At 47.0% G+C, this 19,584-nt stretch overlaps 1 protein-coding gene and 1 non-coding gene across 12 annotated transcripts; one reads left to right on the plus strand and one right to left on the minus strand.

Annotated features, from left to right (window-relative positions):
• Positions 1–2,734: 2,734 nt before the first annotated feature.
• Positions 2,735–2,841, plus strand: LOC115837195. The gene has a single exon (XR_004032212.1). It is a non-coding gene; the product is annotated as a U6 spliceosomal RNA (small nuclear RNA).
• Positions 2,842–4,553: 1,712 nt separating this feature from the next.
• Positions 4,554–18,631, minus strand: KIR3DL2 (killer cell immunoglobulin like receptor, three Ig domains and long cytoplasmic tail 2). 11 transcript variants are annotated; one of them, XM_030819638.1, is made up of 9 exons: positions 18,535–18,614; positions 18,153–18,188; positions 17,122–17,406; positions 15,359–15,658; positions 13,491–13,790; positions 10,222–10,272; positions 5,851–5,959; positions 5,339–5,391; positions 4,554–5,238 (listed from the first exon to the last, which is right to left on the minus strand). In XM_030819638.1, the coding sequence occupies exons 1-9, from the start codon at positions 18,566–18,568 to the stop codon at positions 5,231–5,233; spliced, it is 1,176 nt and encodes a 391-aa protein (XP_030675498.1). In that variant the 5' UTR covers positions 18,569–18,614; the 3' UTR covers positions 4,554–5,230. The 11 variants fall into 11 exon arrangements, with proteins under 11 accessions (XP_030675498.1, XP_030675495.1, XP_030675499.1 ...); XM_030819635.1 differs by having other exon boundaries at positions 4,557–5,238; positions 5,855–5,959; positions 18,535–18,631; XM_030819636.1 differs by having other exon boundaries at positions 5,029–5,238; positions 5,855–5,959; positions 15,359–15,622; positions 18,535–18,568.
• Positions 18,632–19,584: the final 953 nt, after the last annotated feature.

Consider the following 19,584-nt stretch of genomic DNA (forward strand, 5'->3'; position numbering starts at 1 on the left):
TTTTTTTTTTTTTTTTTTTTTTTGAGATAGAGTCTCACTCTGTCGCCCAGGCTGGAGTGCTGTGGTGCGATCTCGGCTCACCGCAACCTTCACCTCTTGGGTTCAAGCAATTCTCGTACCTCAGCCCCTGAGTAGCTGGGATTACAAGCGAGCGCCACTATGCCCGGCTAATTTTTGTATTTTTAGTAAAGGTGGGGTTTCGCCATGTTGGCCAGGCTGGTCTTGAACTCTGACCTCAGGTGATCTGCCTGCCTTGGTCTCCCAAAGCCATCCCAAAGATGGCTCACAGGTGTGAGCCGTCGTGCCCCGCATGAGTCTGCCAGCTTTTGGACTGTTATGTATACCACTGACTCTCCTGGTTCTCAGACTTTTGCACGTAGACCGGAACTACACGTGGACTCCCCTGGGTCTCCAGCTTGCAGATGGCAGATCATAGGGGCAGATCATGGGACCTGTCAGTCTACATAGTTGCATAAGCCAATATATAAATACCCTATCTGGGTATCAATCATTATATATCTGTCATTAGCCATCTATCTGTCTATCATTATTTGTGATATATTATATATCTATCATTATTTGTCTATCAATCAGTATCTATATATCTATCATTATTAGTATTGATTTTTTTTTTCTGGAGAACCCTGACTACTGTAGCTTCCATGTTCCTATCTCAACTGTCACCAGTCCCCTTAGCAGAGGGCCTATCATAGCCATTCTACGGCCCAAGGAATTACAAACCACATAACTACAGGAGTCACAGTGACCCAAGGATTTAGATGGAAACACAGAAGAACTGAGGCATCTATTGGTCTCTGCATGTTTTGGGATTTGGGATTTCCCAGTAGGGAAATTTGCCTTGAATCTGTCTAACTGGTCACTAAGAGTTGATTGGTAAGTTCCATTCTCCGTGCACAGCATAAACCCTAATAAGCCCAAACTGTGACTGGCATTGGAGGCCCTCAACCCTCATGGGACTGAACTGTGACTGGCAGTGGAGACCCTCAACCCTCAGTGGGAATAAACTGTGACTGGCAGTGGACACCCTCAACCCTCAGTGGGAATAAACTGTGACTGGCAGTGGACACCCTCAACCCTCAGTGGGAATAAACTGACTGGCATTGGAGACCCTCAACCCTCAGTGGCACTAAACTGTGACTGGCAGTGGAGACCCTCAACCCTCAGTGGGAATAAACTGACTGGCATTGGAGACCCTCAACCCTCAGTGGCACTAAACTGTGACTGGCAGTGGAGACCCTCAACCCTCAGTGGGAATAAACTGACTGGCAGTGGAGACCCTCAACCCTCAGTGGGAATAAACTGTGACTGGCGATGGGGACCCTCAACCCTTAATGGGACTTTACAGTGCTCAGCTGCACCTGTGTGGAGAATTTGTCCCAAACGCCTCAGAAGGAAGGAGGCCTTGGTTTCGAGGAAGAAGAAGGGGAGCTGCTTCTCTATCCACTGACCTCAGAGGTACCGGAGAGTGGCCAGCGAGCGCCTTAACTCTCTGCGGTTTTTTTTTTTTTTTTTTTTTTTGAGATAGAGTCTCACCCTGGCACCCAGGCTGGAGTGCAATGGCACGATCTCGGCTCACTGCAACCTCTGCCTCCTGGGTTCAAGCAATTCTCCTGTCTCAGCCTCCTGAGTATCTCAGACTTACAGGTGCTTGCCACCATGCCCAGCTATTTTTTGTATTTTTAGTAGAGACGGAGTTTCACCATGTTGGCCAGGCTGATCTCGAACTCTTGACTTCATGATTCACCTGCCTCCGATTCCCAAAGTGCTGGGATTATAGGTGTGAGCCACTGCACCCAGCTACTCTCTGCAGTTTTAAAGGCCATTTCCATGAATTAGAGTATACTTAGGCACTGAGGTAAGCATGGCACAGCTTTCTGAAAATAAAGTTGAAACTTAGAGGTTTCTTTCAGCTGTATTGAGATATGATTGACAAATGGAAATTGTATATATTTAAGGTGTATTACACTTGATGTTTTGATGTATGTATACATGGTGACATGGTCATCGCAGTTAAGCTAGTTTTTTTTTGTTTGAGACGGAGTCTCGCTTTTTCACCCAGGCTGGAGTGCAGTGGCTCAATCTCGGCTCACTGCAAGCTCTGCCTCCCGGGTTCACGCCATTCTCCTGCCTCAGCCTCTCCGAGTAGCTGGGACCACAGGCGCCCGCCACCACGCCCGGCTAATTTTTTGTATTTTTAGCAGAGACGGGGTTTCACCGTGGTCTCGATCTCCTGACCTCGTGATCCGCCTGCCTCGGCCTCCCAAAGTGCTGGGATTACAAGCGTGAGCCACCGCGCCCGGCCAAGCTAGTTAACATATCCATCATTTGGCAGGGTTATTGTTTCATTTCTTTTTCTTTTTTGTTTTGTTTTCGAGAGGGAGTCTCACTCTGTCTCCCAGGCTGGAGTGCAGTGGTGCGATCTTGGCTCACTGCAACCTCCGCTCCCAGGTTCAAGCGATTCTCGTGCCTCAGCCTCCTGAGTAGCTGGGATTACAGGCTTGTGTCACCATGCCCGGCTAATGTTTGTATTTTTAGTAGAGACAGGGTTTCACCATGTTGGCCATGCTGGTCTTGAACTCCTGACCTCAAGTGATCTGCCCGTCTTGGCCTCCCAAAGTGCCGGGATTACAGGTGTGAGCCAGCGCGCCAGGCCTATTGTTTATTTCTTTTTTTTTTTTTTTTTGTGGTGAGGACCCTTAAGATCTACTCTCCCATGCTCGCCTTGGCAGCACATATACTAAAATTGGAACGATACAGAAAAGACTAGCATGGCCCCTGCACAAGAATGACAGGCAAATTCGTGAAGTGTTCCATATTTTAAAAAAACTACTCTCCGGGTAAATTTCAAGTATAGAGTACGGTATTGTCAACTATAGTGGCAAAGCTGTACGAGCGATCTTCAGACCCGTTCCTCCTGAATACCTAAAACTTTGTATCCTTTGATCAACATCTCCCAGTTCCCTCCCCCACACTGTCCCTCTAGTTCTAGTGAGTTCCCCAAACTCTGAGGTCTCAATTTCATTTAGTCATTTTCCTCCAGAAACATCTACCCATTCCTACTGCATCTTATCATCCTGAGCCTTGGGGGCAGTTTCTGTGCCTAGTGGAAATGTGGAAATGAGATACTACGAAGAAAAATCTTTGCCCACCTAGACATGGATCTGATATTTTCCAAGATGAAACATGATTACATGTTGAAATGATAATATTGTGAGTCTATTTGGATAATAAATAATATTTTGGATCTATTAGGTTAATATTTTGGGTCTATTGGGTTAATAATATTTTGGGTCTATTGGGTTAACTTAAATCAATTTTATCTGTTTCTTGTTAGCTTTTTAATTTGGATACTAGCAAATTTAAAAGAACGTATGTGGTTTGCATTATGTTCTATAGGACAGAACTTATCTGTAGATTTAACGGAGTCACAACAAAATTACAAGCATTGTTTTTGGTGGAAATGAGAAAAATGATTACAAATTTACATGGAAAAGCAGGTAGCCAATAATAATAATAATGGCAATCTTAAAGAGGAAGGAGAAATTTGAGGATTCAGGCTACCAAATTGTAAGGGGTTCTATAAGGCTACATAAAGTGCAGCATCCTCATGAGAGTGGACACAGACAGCCACTGAGCAGAAAACAGTGTGTAAAATACATCTGTGCACACACAGTCCCTTTGTAGTTGACAGAGGCTGCCGTGTGGATTAAGGTGGAATAGAATGTCTTCTCAATAAATGACACTGGACCAGAGGGTTACACATAGGAAAAAATAAATCTAAGCTTATTTTCACACCGTAAAAACACTGCTTATTTTTTATCTTATTATTTTGATGATTTATTTCTAAAATTGATGAATAAAAATTATATACAGTTGTCCTTCACTATTCATGGGTGATTGGTTCCATGAAAACCCCCTCCCTACCAGACACCAAAATCGGCAGGTGTTCAAGCATCTTGCATGAAATGGCACAGCGTTTGCATATAACCCATGCACATCCTCCTGTATACATGAAATCATCTCTTGATTACTTGTAATTCCTGATACAGCCTACACACCACCTCACTTGTGTCCATACAATATAGTTTTGCTTTTTGGAACTTTGTGGATTTTTTCTTTGACTATTTTTGATTTATACTTGGTTCAATAAACACCTGTAAACCCCACAGATATGGAGGAGCGACTGTATATTTCTAGTATGAAAGATGATGTGTTGATATGTGTCCCCGTGGAGATGAGACTAACAAGGCCTGTGACTCTACAAATGTTTCATGGTGGAATGACTCTGCCAGCTTTCCAGGTCTGCAGAGAGTAAGAATATCACTTGTTCATCTGATTCACGATCCTTGGAACCTCCTATGTGCTGCATCTTTGGAAGGAAATTGGAGTCCCAGAGACAAATCAGGCTCCACCCTGCTTCCAGAGGCTCAGAGTCCAGGGGTGAGAACCCAGTGGAGAACATATCGGGTTATATGGACATAGTAATGATAACACCGGTTTCTTTCAGCCAAAAAAGAGTCCCATTACCGAAACCATGAGGGCAGACATGTTTATTTGAAGAGGAGAGAGCTACATTGAAATTATAAAAAAATTTATAAATTTTACTGATGACAGAAGACTGAAAGATAGTCTGAGGAAAGGTGGAACAGCATGAGGGAAGGTGGAACAGCACGTGTCTAAGTGCCATGTTAAGAGGGAGCCTCTTGTGTGTTTGGAATTGTGAGTTCCTCAGTGTGATCGCAGCCTCAAGTAGGACTAGGAAGTAAGCCAGTTAGGTTGGAGAGGTGGGCAGGGGTCAAGTGAAATAGAGAATTGTGGGCTAAGCAAAGGAGTGTGTTTTCTCTGCAGCAGGCAGTGGGAACCATAGACATTTGTAAGCAAGAGAGAGACACCAGATTTGTGGTGTGAGGAAGAGCAATCCCCTAAGATGAAGACTGATGCCTTCAGATTCCAGCTGCTGGTACATGGGAGCTGGCAAGCTGGGTTTGAGACAGGGCTGTTGTCTCCCTAGAAAACCCCCTCAAGGCCTGACTGTGGTGCTTGTGGGCAGGAGACAACTTTGGATCTGGGATCAGCATTTGGAAGTTCCGTGTACACGATGGTATCTGTTGGGGGTGTCTTGGGCCTCTGAGAAGGGCGAGTGATTTTTCTCTGTGTGAAAACGCAGTGATCCAACTGTGCGTATGTCACCTCCTGAGGGTCTTGTTCATCAGAATCCTGGAGAGAGGGAAATGCTGAGTGAGGGAGGGTGCTCACATTTTTCAGGACTATTAGGGAATAAGACTGTATCCATGAGGCTGGGCTGAGGAGGACCTACCCCTGTGTTCACTGTTCTGTCCCCCGCAGGCTCTTGGTCCATTACAGCAGCATCTGTAGGAGACAGAAGTCATCAAAACAGCTTGGAGGGCACTTCTGGGTCCCCATTTCATGAACAGATACCAACACACAGGGGGAGGCTGTAGGTGCCTGATGTCCCTCAGCTGCCAACAGCCAGACTCAGACATGCCATCTCTCTGAGTGTAAGACCCCATTCCATGAATAGCTGTCAGTTCCCATCCCATTGATTCTGTCTCCCACTTTCTGCCTGTCATGGAACCTTCTTCTGGATGTGAGTGGCTGCAGGGGACATGAGGATACAATTCAGAACCAGGCAATGGTCTGTGAGTTGAAGGCAGGGGCAGGGTGTCTGGTGCTCTCTCTGGAAAGCCCCGCCTCTGTGGCTCCTGCTATGGGCCAGGGACCATCGTGCTAGTGAGGAACTCACACCTGCCTGCTCCTATCCTGCTTCCCCAGGCAGCCCTGAGGTCTCTGGCCTCTGCTTCGTGAAACTTACTGTTTTTGTTGGAGCACCAGCGATGAAGGAGAAAGAAGAGGAGGAGGATGAAGAGGATGATGACCACCGAGGTCCCAGTCAGAACGTGCAGGTGTCTGTGGATACCTGGAGGAAGATGGGAATCCCATAAGAAGCTAATCATAGCAATTCCTCTTTATGGATTGTCTCTCATTTCTTGATTGTCAGGTAACCACATGGAATGTCTCCTTAGGACGAGCAGCCTGATGGCGGGAGACCCAGCTTTCTCCTGCTTTCTCAGTTATAGCTCTCATAGAAACCATAGAATGTGCTGAAGATACAACTGCTTTAGTTTAGATGTTTGACCCCTTCAAACCTCATGTTGAAATTTAACCCCCAGTGTGGGAGGTTGGGCCTATGCGAAGGTGTTTGGGTCATGGAGGTGGATCCATCATGAACAGATCAATGCTGCCCCACACGACGGGGTTAGCAAGTTCTCCCTCTATTAGTTCCTGGAGAGCTGGTTGTTAAAAAGAGCTTGGAAGCTCCATTGCTCCCCCTCCCCCTTGCTCCCTCTCTTGCCCTGTGATCTCTGTGGTCTCTGCACAGACAGACCCTCCTTCCCTTCTGCCAGAGTGGGAGCAGCCTGAGGCCGTCACAGGAAATAGATGCCGGTTCCATGCTTCCCGTACAGCCTGCAGAACTGTAAGGCAAACAAATCTCTTTTCTTTAGACGTTACCCAGGCTCAAGTGTTCCTTTATAGCAACACAATTGGACTAAGACAGCAATGTCCTGAGATCAGGAGGAATGTCCCAGAACAGCCTGGGCTGTCTTCCTATTCTTCCTAGAGGAGGATGTCATGCAATGCTTTAGCTGAGTGCTTCCTGCGGCTCCAGGGTACAAAACCCAGGCTGGGCTGCTTTTTGTGTTCCCCCAGATACACTGCAAATTGGGTGAGTCCATATGTCCCGAGCAGCTTTTCTGAGCCTTGGGGGACTGGCTCACATTGAAATGTAGGCTTCTGTTGTCACCTGCTGCTTATCTGTTAGTAATGAACCTGCCTATGTCATGTATTCCCTGTGTGTTCTGTCTCCCTGGAGTGACGGTGAGTGATAGGAATTGGCATAGCCCTGGGTGCAGTACAGGAGGTGTTTAGAGTCTTCTCTGGGAAGACTGGACTGGGATTGATACACAGCGAATGTGCTTTACAGTTTCTACATCCACAACCCTCTTGACTCAGACAATTTACATTCTCTAAGAAAAGGACACAAAAGTGAAATCAAGATCAAAAAAGCAAAGTTGAATTCTCTTATGTCAGACAGCCAGGAAATAGTGTTGAAGCCCGTGTGAAACGTGCTACTCTTTGTGATCTCGGGAGACACATGTGAGGCTGCTGTTCTACCCGAAAGGCCGGGGAAAGGACAACCCCCTCCATTATCTATTGCTTCAATGCCACCTGTCCTCCTGTGAATTAGTAGGAAAGGGGAGCAGGAGCTAGTGCTGGCGCTGATCTCTGATTCCAACATCTGAACTCACTCCAAGGAGTATTAGTGTTTACCTCCCCATGGTCTATCTGAATCTCCACAGGGGATTGGAAGTAGGGGTGAGGTGGGGGATTTGGGTGAAGGGGCAAGTTTTATGCCATGAACAGAGCACTTTCTCTATTCCAGGACCTGTGCCGGTGGGTTCACGGGGCTTTCATATTTTCCACATGATCTCATGTTCACAGAAAGCCAAATAGGGAAGAGGTTTTAGGCTGATTTTCTAATGGATAAGATAAAGGATCAAAGAAGCGATTATAGAGAAATAGAAAAATGATGACTGGAATTCAGGTGCCTGCATCATTTGTGTTTGTTATGTTTATGTATTCTTTATTTTTATTTTTTGAGATGGAGTGTCCCTGTGTCACCCAGGCTGGAGTGCAGTGACGCACTCTCAACTCACTGCAACCTCTGCCTCCAGGGCTGAGGTCATTCTCCTGCTTCCTCCTCCAAAGCAGCTGGGATTACAGTCAGGCACCACCACCACACCGGCTTAATTTTTGTATTTTTAGTACAGATAGGGTTTCCGCATGTTGGCCAGGCTGGTCTCGAACTCCTGACTTCATGTGATCCACCCGCCTTGGCCTCCTGCAGTGCCGGGTTACAGGCGTGAGCCACCATTCACAGCCTTGTATATTATGCTATAATAGGTCCCTTCATTTGCACCACCCCTCATCTATCTCTCACTCCTCTGCCAGGTATTGATTTAGATGCAAGAGAAATAAATCTCAGAAATAAGTTAATGAAGCAAGGATTAAACTACCAGGAAAAATCAAACCCAGCAAGCCTTTCCAGCCAATGATTCTATCTCATGAACATATCTTGTATCCATCTACTTCATTCATTTAGTGTCTAAATCAGCACCACATTTCACCAGTGGGGCGGGAATTGCCTTTTCCACGGTCTCCTAGATTCCAGTTACGCACCTGGGCCTCCCTTATTTTCATGTCAGTCACTATTAATCATGTAGGGATTCCTGGTTACCCCGAGGTGAGTCCAATGGCTGTGAGTATAAAACACACACTCCTTGTTCCTCCTTAGTTTCCTGTGTACCCAGTGTGCTCTCCGTCTCTCTACAGTCAACTTGCCATTCTCCCCATCTCATTCCCAGCATTTCAGGCAGAGCCTCTTCCTTCAACATCAGATTGTTTTCACCTTTGTGCCTTCACGGCTGACAGCTGTGTGGAAAATCCTTCCACCAGTCTTCCAAGGGTTCAATCCATTTTTTTCATTAACATCACAAGTATGTGATTAGTGAGAACTTCTCTGTCACCTGAAATTATACACTCAGCATTATCTATTATTGATTTGAAAATTTGGCTCGGCCCTGTGGCTCATGCCTCTTATCCCAGCGCGTTGGGAGGCACAGGCTGTTTGATCACTTGAGGTTGGGAGTTTGAGACCAGCCCGGCCAACATGGTGAAACATCCTCTCTACAGAAAATATGCAAAAAGAGTTAGCAGGGCATGGTGGTGGTTGGCTGTAATCCCAGCTACTGGAGAGGCTGAGGGAGGAGATCACTTCAGCCTAGGAGGTGGAGGTTGCAGTGAGCCGAGATCATGCCACTGCACTCTAGCCTGGATGACAGAGCAAGACTCCGTCTCAATAAATAAGTAAGTAAGTAAACAAATGAATAAACTAATAGATTTCATGCACAGATGCTTCTCAATGGATCATTTATTTATGGGTCCACTTGTGCATACATTTTCTGTCCTCCCATTTAACCATCTGCAATATCAGTGTCCCAAGAACAGAGGCCAAATGCATCTCGTTTACTATTTGTGGAAGAAGAATGCCACCCCACCCCAAAAATGTCCATGTCCTCGTCTCCATAGCTTGTGAATATGTTATTTTACATGAAAGGGGGGATGAAGATTGCAGATGGAATTACGGTTGCTAATCAGCTGAACTTAAAACAAGGGTATCCTGGATGATTTCCAGGAGATTATGATGGATTTTTATCTTGGTGAACCCAATAGAATCCCCAAGTTTTCAAAAGAAGGGGAAGAAGGGAGAGCAGCATTCCGAGAAAGAGGTGTGGTAAGGAAGAAGGGTCTGAGTGATGCCATGTGAGTTGTGACCAGCCTTTTTGGGCTTTGAGGAAGGAGGAAGGGGACCAGGAGCCAAGGAATGTGGGAGCTTCTAGAAGCTGGGAAAAGTGACAAGCAGATTCTTGCCTGGAACCCTCAGTGGGAAGGCAGCCTTGCTGTCACCTTGATTTTAGCCCAGTGAGATGCACTTCATACTTTGAGCTACCCCACTGTAAGATAATTAAATAACTGTTTTGTTTTCACCCACGAATCTTGTGGAAATTTGTTATGGCAACAATAGGAAAAGGTTCCACACTGCACAGTCTGAGCATGGGGCCGTGGCTGAATGAGTCAGTGAGTCGAAGTGTGTGTGCATGAGCTCTGTTCTCTGTTACGTCAAGGCTCTTGCTCTGCTGAGTCAGCCAGGGTTGCCTCATGACCAACAGTAATTCATTCCTTGGCAAGTGGAACTTCTCTAAAACACCTCACCCTCATCAGATGTTCCCTTCCCTTCCCTCTCTAAGCCCCCAGGAATTTATCCTCCAGTTAGGAATGCAGGCTGAAAAAACACTGCATTTTTCCTGAGAAGGATGTCAGATTTGCAATTATTCTTCTAGCTTGTAGGAGGTCTCAGCTGCAGAAAATGAAAGATTAAGAGACTTCAATGAGCCCTTTGGTGGCCCCAGATCCCTTTCACCGTTGGAGTGTCTGGAGTTCAGAGATGATGGAAGACAGGCCCTCATTCACAGAGCTGGGAGGTTTGAGCCAACGCTTTCATCCAAGGCTTCCACCTCCCCAGGTTTCCAAAAGCAGAGATAAGAGGAGTCCTTTACTCACCAGATTTGGAGCTTGGTTCTGTGGGTGAAGGCCAACTACTTGAAGGGTTTCCTAGAACATGGGACAGGAGAGATATGAGGAAATGAGGGTGCTTGTCCTCTACTCAATGGAAATCTTTGAGGTTGGTTCATGGCCAACACTCTGTTTTCTAATGTTGGACCCTGGGAGTCTTGGGATCCTCTTCTCCATAATTTTTGTGTGTGATGCCCACTGTCTTGAGACTTCAAGGTATAAAGAGAAAACAGGAGCATCACACTAACTGACTTAGAAATATGTTACAGAGCTGTAGTAAGCAAAACACCATGACATTGGCATAGAGAAAGGCACATAAAAAATGGAACAGAATGCAGAACACAGATATAATCCATGCGTTTACATCCAATGGCATTTTGTGTGTGTGTGTGTGTGATGGAATCTTGCTCTGTCATGCAGGCTGGAGTGCAGAGGTGCAATCTCAGCTCAATGCAACCTCCACCTCCTGGATTCAAGCAATTCTCTTGCCTCAAACTCTCAAGTAGTTGTATTACAGGCACTGATCACCATGCTCAGCTAATTTTTGTATTTTTATTAGAGACGAGGTTTCTCTCTGTTGGCCAGCCTGGTCTTGAACTCCTGGCCTCAGGTGATCCACCCGCCTCGGCCTCCCAAAGTGCTGGAATTGAAGGTGTGAGCCACCATGCCCAGTCCATTTAATGGACTTTGACAAAGGTGCCAAGAACTTACAATCAGGAAAGGACAGTCTTTTCAATAAACAGTGCAGGGAAAACTGGATATCTACATGCAGAGGAATAAAACTGCACCTCTACCTGTCACCATACAGAAAAATCAAATGAAAATAGATTAAAAACACGAGTCTAAGGCCTGAACCTATGAAACACATAGAAGAAAATATTGGGGAAGACATTTGTCTGAGGAAAGATATTTTGTTTGAAACCTTCAAAACACAAGTGATCAAAGCAAAAAATAGACCACTGGGATTACATCAAACTAAGCAACTTCTGCACCACAAAAGAGAAACCAACAAAGTGATAAGACAACCCACAAAATGGGAGCAAATATTTGCAAACTATTCATCTGAGATGGGATTAATAACTAGAAATATAAGAAGCTCAAACAACTCAGTAAAACAAATAATTTAATTAAAAAATGAGCAAAAGACATGAGGAGACATTTCTCCACAAACAAAACATACAAATGGCAATCACGTATATGAAAAAGTGCTCAGCATCACTCATCATCACAGAAATGCAAATTAAAATCGCGATGAGTTTTCATCTCATCCCATTAAAATGCCTTTTAGGCCAGTGGCTCACGCCTGTAATCCCAGCACTTTGGGAGGCGGAGGTGGGCAGATCACCTGAGGTCGGGAGACCAGCCTGACCAACATGGAGAAACTCCGTCTCTACTAAACATACAAAAATGAGCCAGGTGTGGTGGCGCATGCCTGTAATCCCAGCTACTTGGGAGGCTGAGGCAGGAGAATCACTTGAACCTGGGAGGTGGAGGTTGCAGTGAGCCGAGATCACACCATTGCACTCCAGCCTGGGCGACTATGAGCGAAACTCCATCTCAACATAAATAAATAAAATAAAATAAAATAAAGTAAAATAAAATGGCTTTTATGTGCAAGACAGGCAAAACAAGTGCTGGCAAGGTGGTAGAGAAAGGAGAACCCTGGTTCCCTGTTGGTAGGAATGTAAATTAGTACAACTATTATGGAGAAAATTATGGAAATTCTTTAAAAAACTAAAAGAGGCTGGGCATAGTGGCTTACGCCTGTAATTTCAGCACTTTGGGAAACCGAGGCAGGCACCTCACTTGAGGTCAGGAGTTTGAGAGCAGCCTGGCCAAAATTGGGAAATTCTGTCTGTGCTAAAAAATACAAAAATTAGCCAGGCATGGTGGCGTGCACCTGGAATCACAGCTACTAGGGAGGCTGAGTCAGGAGAATCATTTGAACCTGGGAGGCAGAGGTTGCAATGAGCCAAGGTCGCACAACTTTGACTCCAGCTTCGGCTAAGGAGGGAAACTCCTTCTCAAAAAAAAAAAAAAAAAAAAAAAAAAAAGCTAAAAAGAGAACTTGCATAGTATCCAGCAATTTCACTACTGGGTTTATATCCAAAGGAAAGGACATCAGTGTATCGAAGTGATATCTGCACTCCCATGATTGGTGCAGCACTGTTCACAGTAACCAAGATGTGGAGTCAACCTACCTGCCCGTCAGTGGGTGAATGGATAGAGAGAATGTAGTACACACACAGTGGAGACTACTCATCCATAGAAACAATAACACCCTGTCATCTGCAGCCACATGGATGGAACTGGAGGTCATTGCAAAGATTCCCATTTCTCACCCATATGCAGGAGCTAAAAGGTGGATCTCATGAAGGTAGACAATAGAATGGTGGCTACCAGAGGCCAGGAAGGGAAGGGTGGAGGGTAACAAAAAAAAGGAATATAGGTGTATTTATTTATTTAGAGACAGAGTCTCTCTCTGTCTCCCAGGCTGCAGTGCAGTGGCATGATCTCGGCTCAGCACAACCTCTGCCTCCTGGGCTTAAGTGCTTCTCCTGCCTCAGCCTCCCAAGTAGCTAGGACTACAGGTGCATGCCAGCAGGCTTGGCTAATGTTTCTTGTCTTTTTAGTAATGATGAATTTCCCACATGTTGGCCAGGCTGATCTCGAGTCCCTGATTTAGAGGGACTCTAAATCAGTCCCTGATTAGAGGCCACTTTCCTTGGCCTCTCAAAGCGCCGAGATTACAACCGTGAACCACCTCACCCAGCATATAAAGGTATTTATGACCACTGGATTTTACTTTTAAAAATGGTAAAGGTGGTAAATTATATAGTTACATTTAACCTCAATAAATATTTTTGAAAATGAAAAGAAAAGGGTGTAGGGGTTGCTGGTGATGACATCTCTGTGCGGGTGAGAGACCAGGATGGGCTTCTGGGAAATGGGTAAGATTGAGGGGCTGAGGGAAACTCTGATCTCCCCAAACTGAGCCCAGTCTCCCCTCCTCTGGGTCTGTCCTGACTGGTTTGTCCATCTGCCTGGGTGCATGGAGCCCTGACCGCGGGCATCCATGCAGGCCATGCAGGAGGGTTTGGAGGTGCCTTGTCTGCCATCCTGTGCCCTGACCCCACCCTCACACCCAGGCTGCGTGTTCTCTCTGCATCTGTCCATGCTTCTCCCATCATCAGCAGGAAGCTCCTGAGCTAAGGCTCTAGGATCATAAGACATGGGACAGGTATGGGGTTTCTCACCTGTGACAGAAACAAGCAGTGGGTCACTCGAGTTTGACCATTCGTAGGGAGAGACACGGAAAGAGCCGAAGCATCTGTAGGTCCCTCCTTGGGTGGCAGGGCCCAGAGGAAAGTCGGCCTGGAATGTTCCGTTGACCTTGGTCACTGCAAGGAAGCTAAGTTCACGTTCACGGGCCTCCCCCTCCCTGGATAGATGGTAGATGTCGTAGGAGCTCCTGGAGCTGCAGGACAAGGTCACATTCTCTCCTGCCTGAACCGTGGGGCCCGGCTGGGCTGAGAGAGAAGGTTTCTCATATAGACCTGGAAGCAGAAGAGGCAGTTTCCTCAGGGAGGTTCTTCCTTGTCACAGCTGCCTTCACCTGAGCTGAGAACTCACTCCCCTGCTCTATGGCCTAATGCTCTCTGTCTCTCTCTCACCCTCCACCCCATCTCTCTTCATGTCTATTTCCTCCTTCCACCTTGTCTGTCTCTCTAGGTCTCTGACCACACTTTCCCACCACGAGGTATGTTTTCCCTTTTTGGATTGTTTTATTCTCTCTGACCCTCCTTGGATTGGTTGACTTGATCTTCCTTTTTCTTTAATTTTGAGTCTCTCACTTTCTGTGTTGTTCATAACTTTCTGCACATTTCTATCTATTATCTATCAATCTATCTATTTATCTATTTTGTGTCTATCTACAAATTATCTATCACCTATATTTATGTATCATTTATCTATCTCTCTATCAGTTGTCTGTCTATCCATCAATCATCTCTTATCTATATATGTATCATCTCTCTCTCTATTACCTCTTTATCTGCCTCTCTGTCTCTGTCTATGTATCTATGTATATATCAATGTGTCTATCATCATCATCATCATCATCATCATCATCATCTCTAGGTATCGTCTATCAATCATCATCTATGTATCTATAACCAATACATTATCTATCATCTACCTATTTATCATCTATCTATATCTATCTATCCATCTATCATCTCTCTCTCTCCACCTCCTTGTCTTTCTCTGCCTCTCAGTCTCTCTAGTTCTATTTGGAATCTCTGCAATCCATCCCCATATCTTTATCTTTCTCTGTCTTTGTGTCCCTCCCTCAGCGTTCTGATTTTGGGGCTTTTCTCTCCTCCTTTCCATCATTCTCTCCACTCCTCTGCCCTCTTTTCTTTCTTTTTATGTGTCTGTGGATCTCTTAATCTCCTTCTTCTGGCTCATTTTGTGTGTGTTTATGTCTTTGCTTTTTGGTGTCCCTGATTTTTCTCTGTGTCTCTCAGAGATCCTATCGTATGTGGGATTATTTGGAATATGAGCCTCAGAATCCAGTCTGGGGACCCCAAGTTCACACGGCATACAGGGGTTGGTGTTCTGGGGCCATGATATCCTGGGACGATTACTTTCCATTGCATGGAAGGTGGAGGTGTCAGTATAAACATGGCATCTGTAGGTGCCACAAGGCTGAGGCCACAGGGCCCAACTCAGGTCAGAAATATGAGTGTCCTTGGGTTCTCCTGGTAGACAACACTTTGTGGAGGTAAAACAGAAATGAACCTTCTAACCTGTGCCAGGTGTCTGAGCAAAGTCAGCATGGAAGGACACCTCTCTCTGGAACACGTCTGTCTGTCTGTCTCCTTTACCTCTTTCTCTCTTTTCTACCTCCCTGTATGGCCCCTGTGTCTGTCCTCTGTTATGACACCTGGTCTGTACTTGTGTCTCCTGTTTCTCTGTCTCTGTTGGTACAGACCTCACCAAGTCAGTCTCTCTCCATAAGAATCCCACGCTCATCTTCCTCATGACCACCTGGGGGTTCCAAGTCCTGGATCATTCACTCTGTGTCCCAGTGACAATGAGAAGAATGTCCGGACACTCTCACCTGTGATCACGATGTCCAGGGGGTCACTGGGAGCTGACAACTCATAGGGGGAGTGAGGAAGAGAACCGTAGCATCTGTAGGTCCCTGCAAGGTCTTGCGTCATGGGACCGATGGAGAAGTTGGCCTTGGAGACCCCATCATGGAGCTCTCCAATGAGATGCAAGGGATCCTCAGAGATCCCCTTTCTGTGCAGAAGAAAGTGCTCAGACATGACATCTGACCAACATTGTAGGATGACTGTCTCATTTGATTTCACCAGGGGACCTGGGAGGGCCAGGAGGGAAGGTTTTCTGTGGACTCCTAGAAAGAGAGGTTGTGAGTTTAGAAGGCGTCTCTCTTTATCATCCCATCCATGGCACCTGGAATGAGGGAGGGTTCCCCTCTCAGGTGTGTGTCTCTCTCCTCCCTCTCTGGGCCTCCGTGTCTTTTCTGTGCCCATATCCCCGGTGGAGGTCCTTCCATCTGTCTTCCTCCCTCTTCTCTGTCCCTCTGTCTCCAGTAGCCCCTGACTCCCTTCCCACTGTGAAGACAGCCTCATCTCTTGGGCTGTTGTATCTGTTTCCCACGAATCTCTTTCCTGCTCTCTATGTGGGGGTGGAAGAAGACAGGCTGCATGTCCAGGCTCTTAGCAGCCTGAATCAATCTCTTTTGAACAAATTGGAGTCTGTGGCAGGAGGTATAAACTCATCAGTAAGGCAGACATCAGTGTCCACACACCCTGTTCCTGATGGGGATGGGGAGACTCTCCTGCCATGTCTGTGCCTTCTCCGTGGCCCCAGCTTCCATAGGGTGGCCCCTGGTGCTGGTTCCAGGAGCATCAAGCCCTTCCTATGTGGATGGAGCCTGGTGGTGGCATCAGCATCCCGCTCTTGCTGATCTCAGGGTAGCCAACCTTCTCCTTGCTTGGTTTCTTTAATTAATTGATTAATTAATTTATTTTTCAGACAGTCACTTTTTCACCCAGGCTGGAGTGTAGTGGTGTGGTCTTGGCTCACTGAAACCTCTGCCTCCCCGGTTCAAATGATTCTCTTGCCTCAGCCTCCCCAGTCGTTAGATTTCTCGCGCCCACCACCACGCCCGGCTATCCTTGTTTGGTTTCCTAACTTGTCCTTGACCTGGGTTCCTGTGTTGGTTTCCTGTTGCTGCTGCAGAAAATTATCACAAACACAGCAGCAGGAGAGAACACACTGACCCCTTCCACTTCTGGAGACAGAAATTGGATCCAGTTCTCCCTGCACTAATATCAAGGCGTCTACAGGGCTGCGTTCCCTTTGGAGACTCAGCGAATCAGTCTCTTGACTTCTCCAGCCCTTAGAGACCACCTGCATTCTGTGACTAGTGGCCTTCCTCCACCTTCAAAGCCTGCAGTGGCTGGTGGAGTCTCCCTCCCACTAGGCTGCTCTAACCCACACTCCCCTCTTCCTCCTCTTCTCATGTGGACCCTTGTGATTACACTGAGCCCAGCGGGACAGTCCAGGCCGTCTCCCCATCTCAAGGTCAACTCATCAACAACCTGAGTTCCACCTTCCCCTTCAGTCCCCTGTCCTATAACATAAATAGTCACAGGCTCCAGGGATTACAATGTAGCCATCGTTGGGGACAGTTATTCTTTCCACCACAGTGCCCATATCCCCTGTATTCAATCCCCCTTTATCCCAAATACAGTCAGGGCCTGGGTGATGGGACCCTGATGGACACCCTGACCAGAAGCTCTGGGATTCAGGAGGTGGGACAGTGAGAAGCCCAGACAGAAAGCCTCTGACCTGTGACCATGATCACCACGGGGTTGCTGGGTGCCGACCACCCAGTGGGGGAGTGCGGGTGTGAACCCTGACATCTGTAGGTCCCTGCATGTGCTGGGGTCACAGGGCCCATGATGAAGCTCTTCTGGAATATTTTGCCGTGGAAGATGGGAACGTGGATTTCGTCTTCTTTGTACAGCGTGAAATTGTTAAACCCACCACGATAGTGACACCGAAGAGTCACGTGTCCTCCTTGAGGCACCACAGTGCTGGGCCAGGCAGACAGGAAGGGTTCGTCCTGACCACCTGGGGGAGAAGGAGGCACCGCCTTAGAAAGGAGGACGTGGAGCTGCCCCTCACTCCCAGTGCTCAGAAGATTCACCGCCTTCCACGTTTCTAAGCCTCCTAACACACCTGGGTGCCCAGGACTACGGGAAGGACCCATCCCGCATAGACATGGTGTCTCCCTACAACAAAAGTGTCAGCTGAGAACTTTGAGCAAGTGACAATTAAGTGACTCTTACTAGATCTTAATACTGCAAGATTACTCACATAAAACAACTCAAAGTAGACATGGCATGGAGGGCAAGTCCTATGTGAATGGAATATCAGCCAGCTCATGAAGTGACCCCCCATCAGAGGATTTGGAATGTCAGGGCCATGGCTGTGGTTTCCCCACCTCTTAGGTAGAATGACAGCAGCCACACTGCAGCCCCTACCGCCACGGAAACGCTGGAGGGTGTGAGTTACACCTTTGTCCTCAGAGGACCTGCTGTTCCTAGCACTGCTTCCCTCTCTTTCTCTGCTGCTGACACCACTTCCTCACTGCACACCCCAGCTTGCAGCACCCCAATCTTACCCCGGTCTTCATAGAGCTTGACTCAGGAAAGGGAAAGAGAGACTGGAGAGGGCGAGGTCAGAACTGTGGGCCGCGCATCTGAGGGTCCCCTCTTCCTAGCTTATGTGAGACTCCCCGACAGGACTGCCCTCCCGTTTCAGGAAAATCCTCTTATGTGGGGAGATGACACCCTAAGGTTTGGGGAAGGACTCACCCATGTGTGGACAGGCCCTCTGGACCAAGAAGAACCCTGGAAAGAGAGATCATGGTGGACCATCCATCTGCGCGCAAACCAGGGCACCCAGCTCCCCCACTGGGCTGTGCGTCTTGGTAGCGAGGCCCTTGCTGGGCTGAAGTTAACCTCACCCTCGCTGCCTACCTGCCCCCAGGAACAAGGATCTCGGCTGTGCAGGGACTCAGCCTCCCGGCCCAGATCTACACAACAGGCCCAGATCTCCACCTCCAGGCTTGTATCTCTGCTCCGGGTCTGTATCTCCACCCCAGGCCCATATCTCCACCTCTAGGCCCATATCTTTACCTCCAGGTCCGGATCCCCATCCCCGCACTCCCTCCCTCGATTCCCTTCCAGGACTCACCAACACACGCCATGCTGACGACCAGGAGCGACATGGTGCTGCCAGTGCAGACAGGCGGCCGCGCCCCAGCTCAGCTCAGCAGCGCACAGGATGTTATCTGGCGCCCTGCCCATGCAGTTTACATGCTGACCACATCATGGGAGGGTGACGTACGCAGGCTCTTTCTACCTTGCATGAGGCCCAGTGGGTGCTCGCTCAAGTGCGGAAAATGGCTTCCTGGAAATTGTTCTCACTAGAATTGACATCTAGTGTCCTTCACTATGACCAACTCAAAACACGTCTCAGATCCAACCTCGCGAACACGAGATGCGTAAAATCCGTGCTGACTTGAAAGACTTCTCATGTATTTTTATTGTTTTTATCTGAGATTCAAACGTTTCTTCATATGTAATATGCAAACTATCTAATAGGTATTATTAAGGTTTTCAGAGTAATTGTGACTAATAAACCATTAGAATGTTTCATGCTTGTATTTCTAGTATTACAGCAGAACCAGTTTAAATGATTTAAATTCCCAGGGAAGGATTATGCAATTGTTGACAATCTTAGAATTGTACTTTATCAGCAAAAATCACAACATGTAAATTCTGGATTTTTGTAGTTTTATCTAGAATTTGTCTCATGACCCAAGATTCCAGAGTCCCAACTCATGGTTTGCTCTCTCTCTGTCTCTCTGCCTCCCTCATTTTAAATTTTACAGAAATATCCAGTAACATAATGCTATAGAAAATCAATTTCCCCAGCACTTTGGAAGCCGTGGTGGGCGATCCACCGAGGTCAGGAGTTTGAGACCAGCCTGGCCAATATAGTGAAACCACGTCTCTGCTAAAAATACAAAAATTAGCCATGCCTGGTAGCAGGCACCTGTAATGCCAGCTATTCAAGAGGCTGAGGCACGGAATCCCTTGAACCTGGGAGGCTGAAGTTGCAGTGAGCTGAGATCATGCCACTGCACTCCAGCCTGGGCAACAGAGCAAGACTCTGCCTCAAGAAAAATAAAAAAAGCATAGCAAGCAGCCTATAATAAAAAACTAGAGGACTCCAGCTACC

Source organism: Nomascus leucogenys, chromosome 10 (assembly GCF_006542625.1).
Source record: "Nomascus leucogenys isolate Asia chromosome 10, Asia_NLE_v1, whole genome shotgun sequence".
Taxonomy (NCBI): domain Eukaryota; kingdom Metazoa; phylum Chordata; class Mammalia; order Primates; family Hylobatidae; genus Nomascus; species Nomascus leucogenys.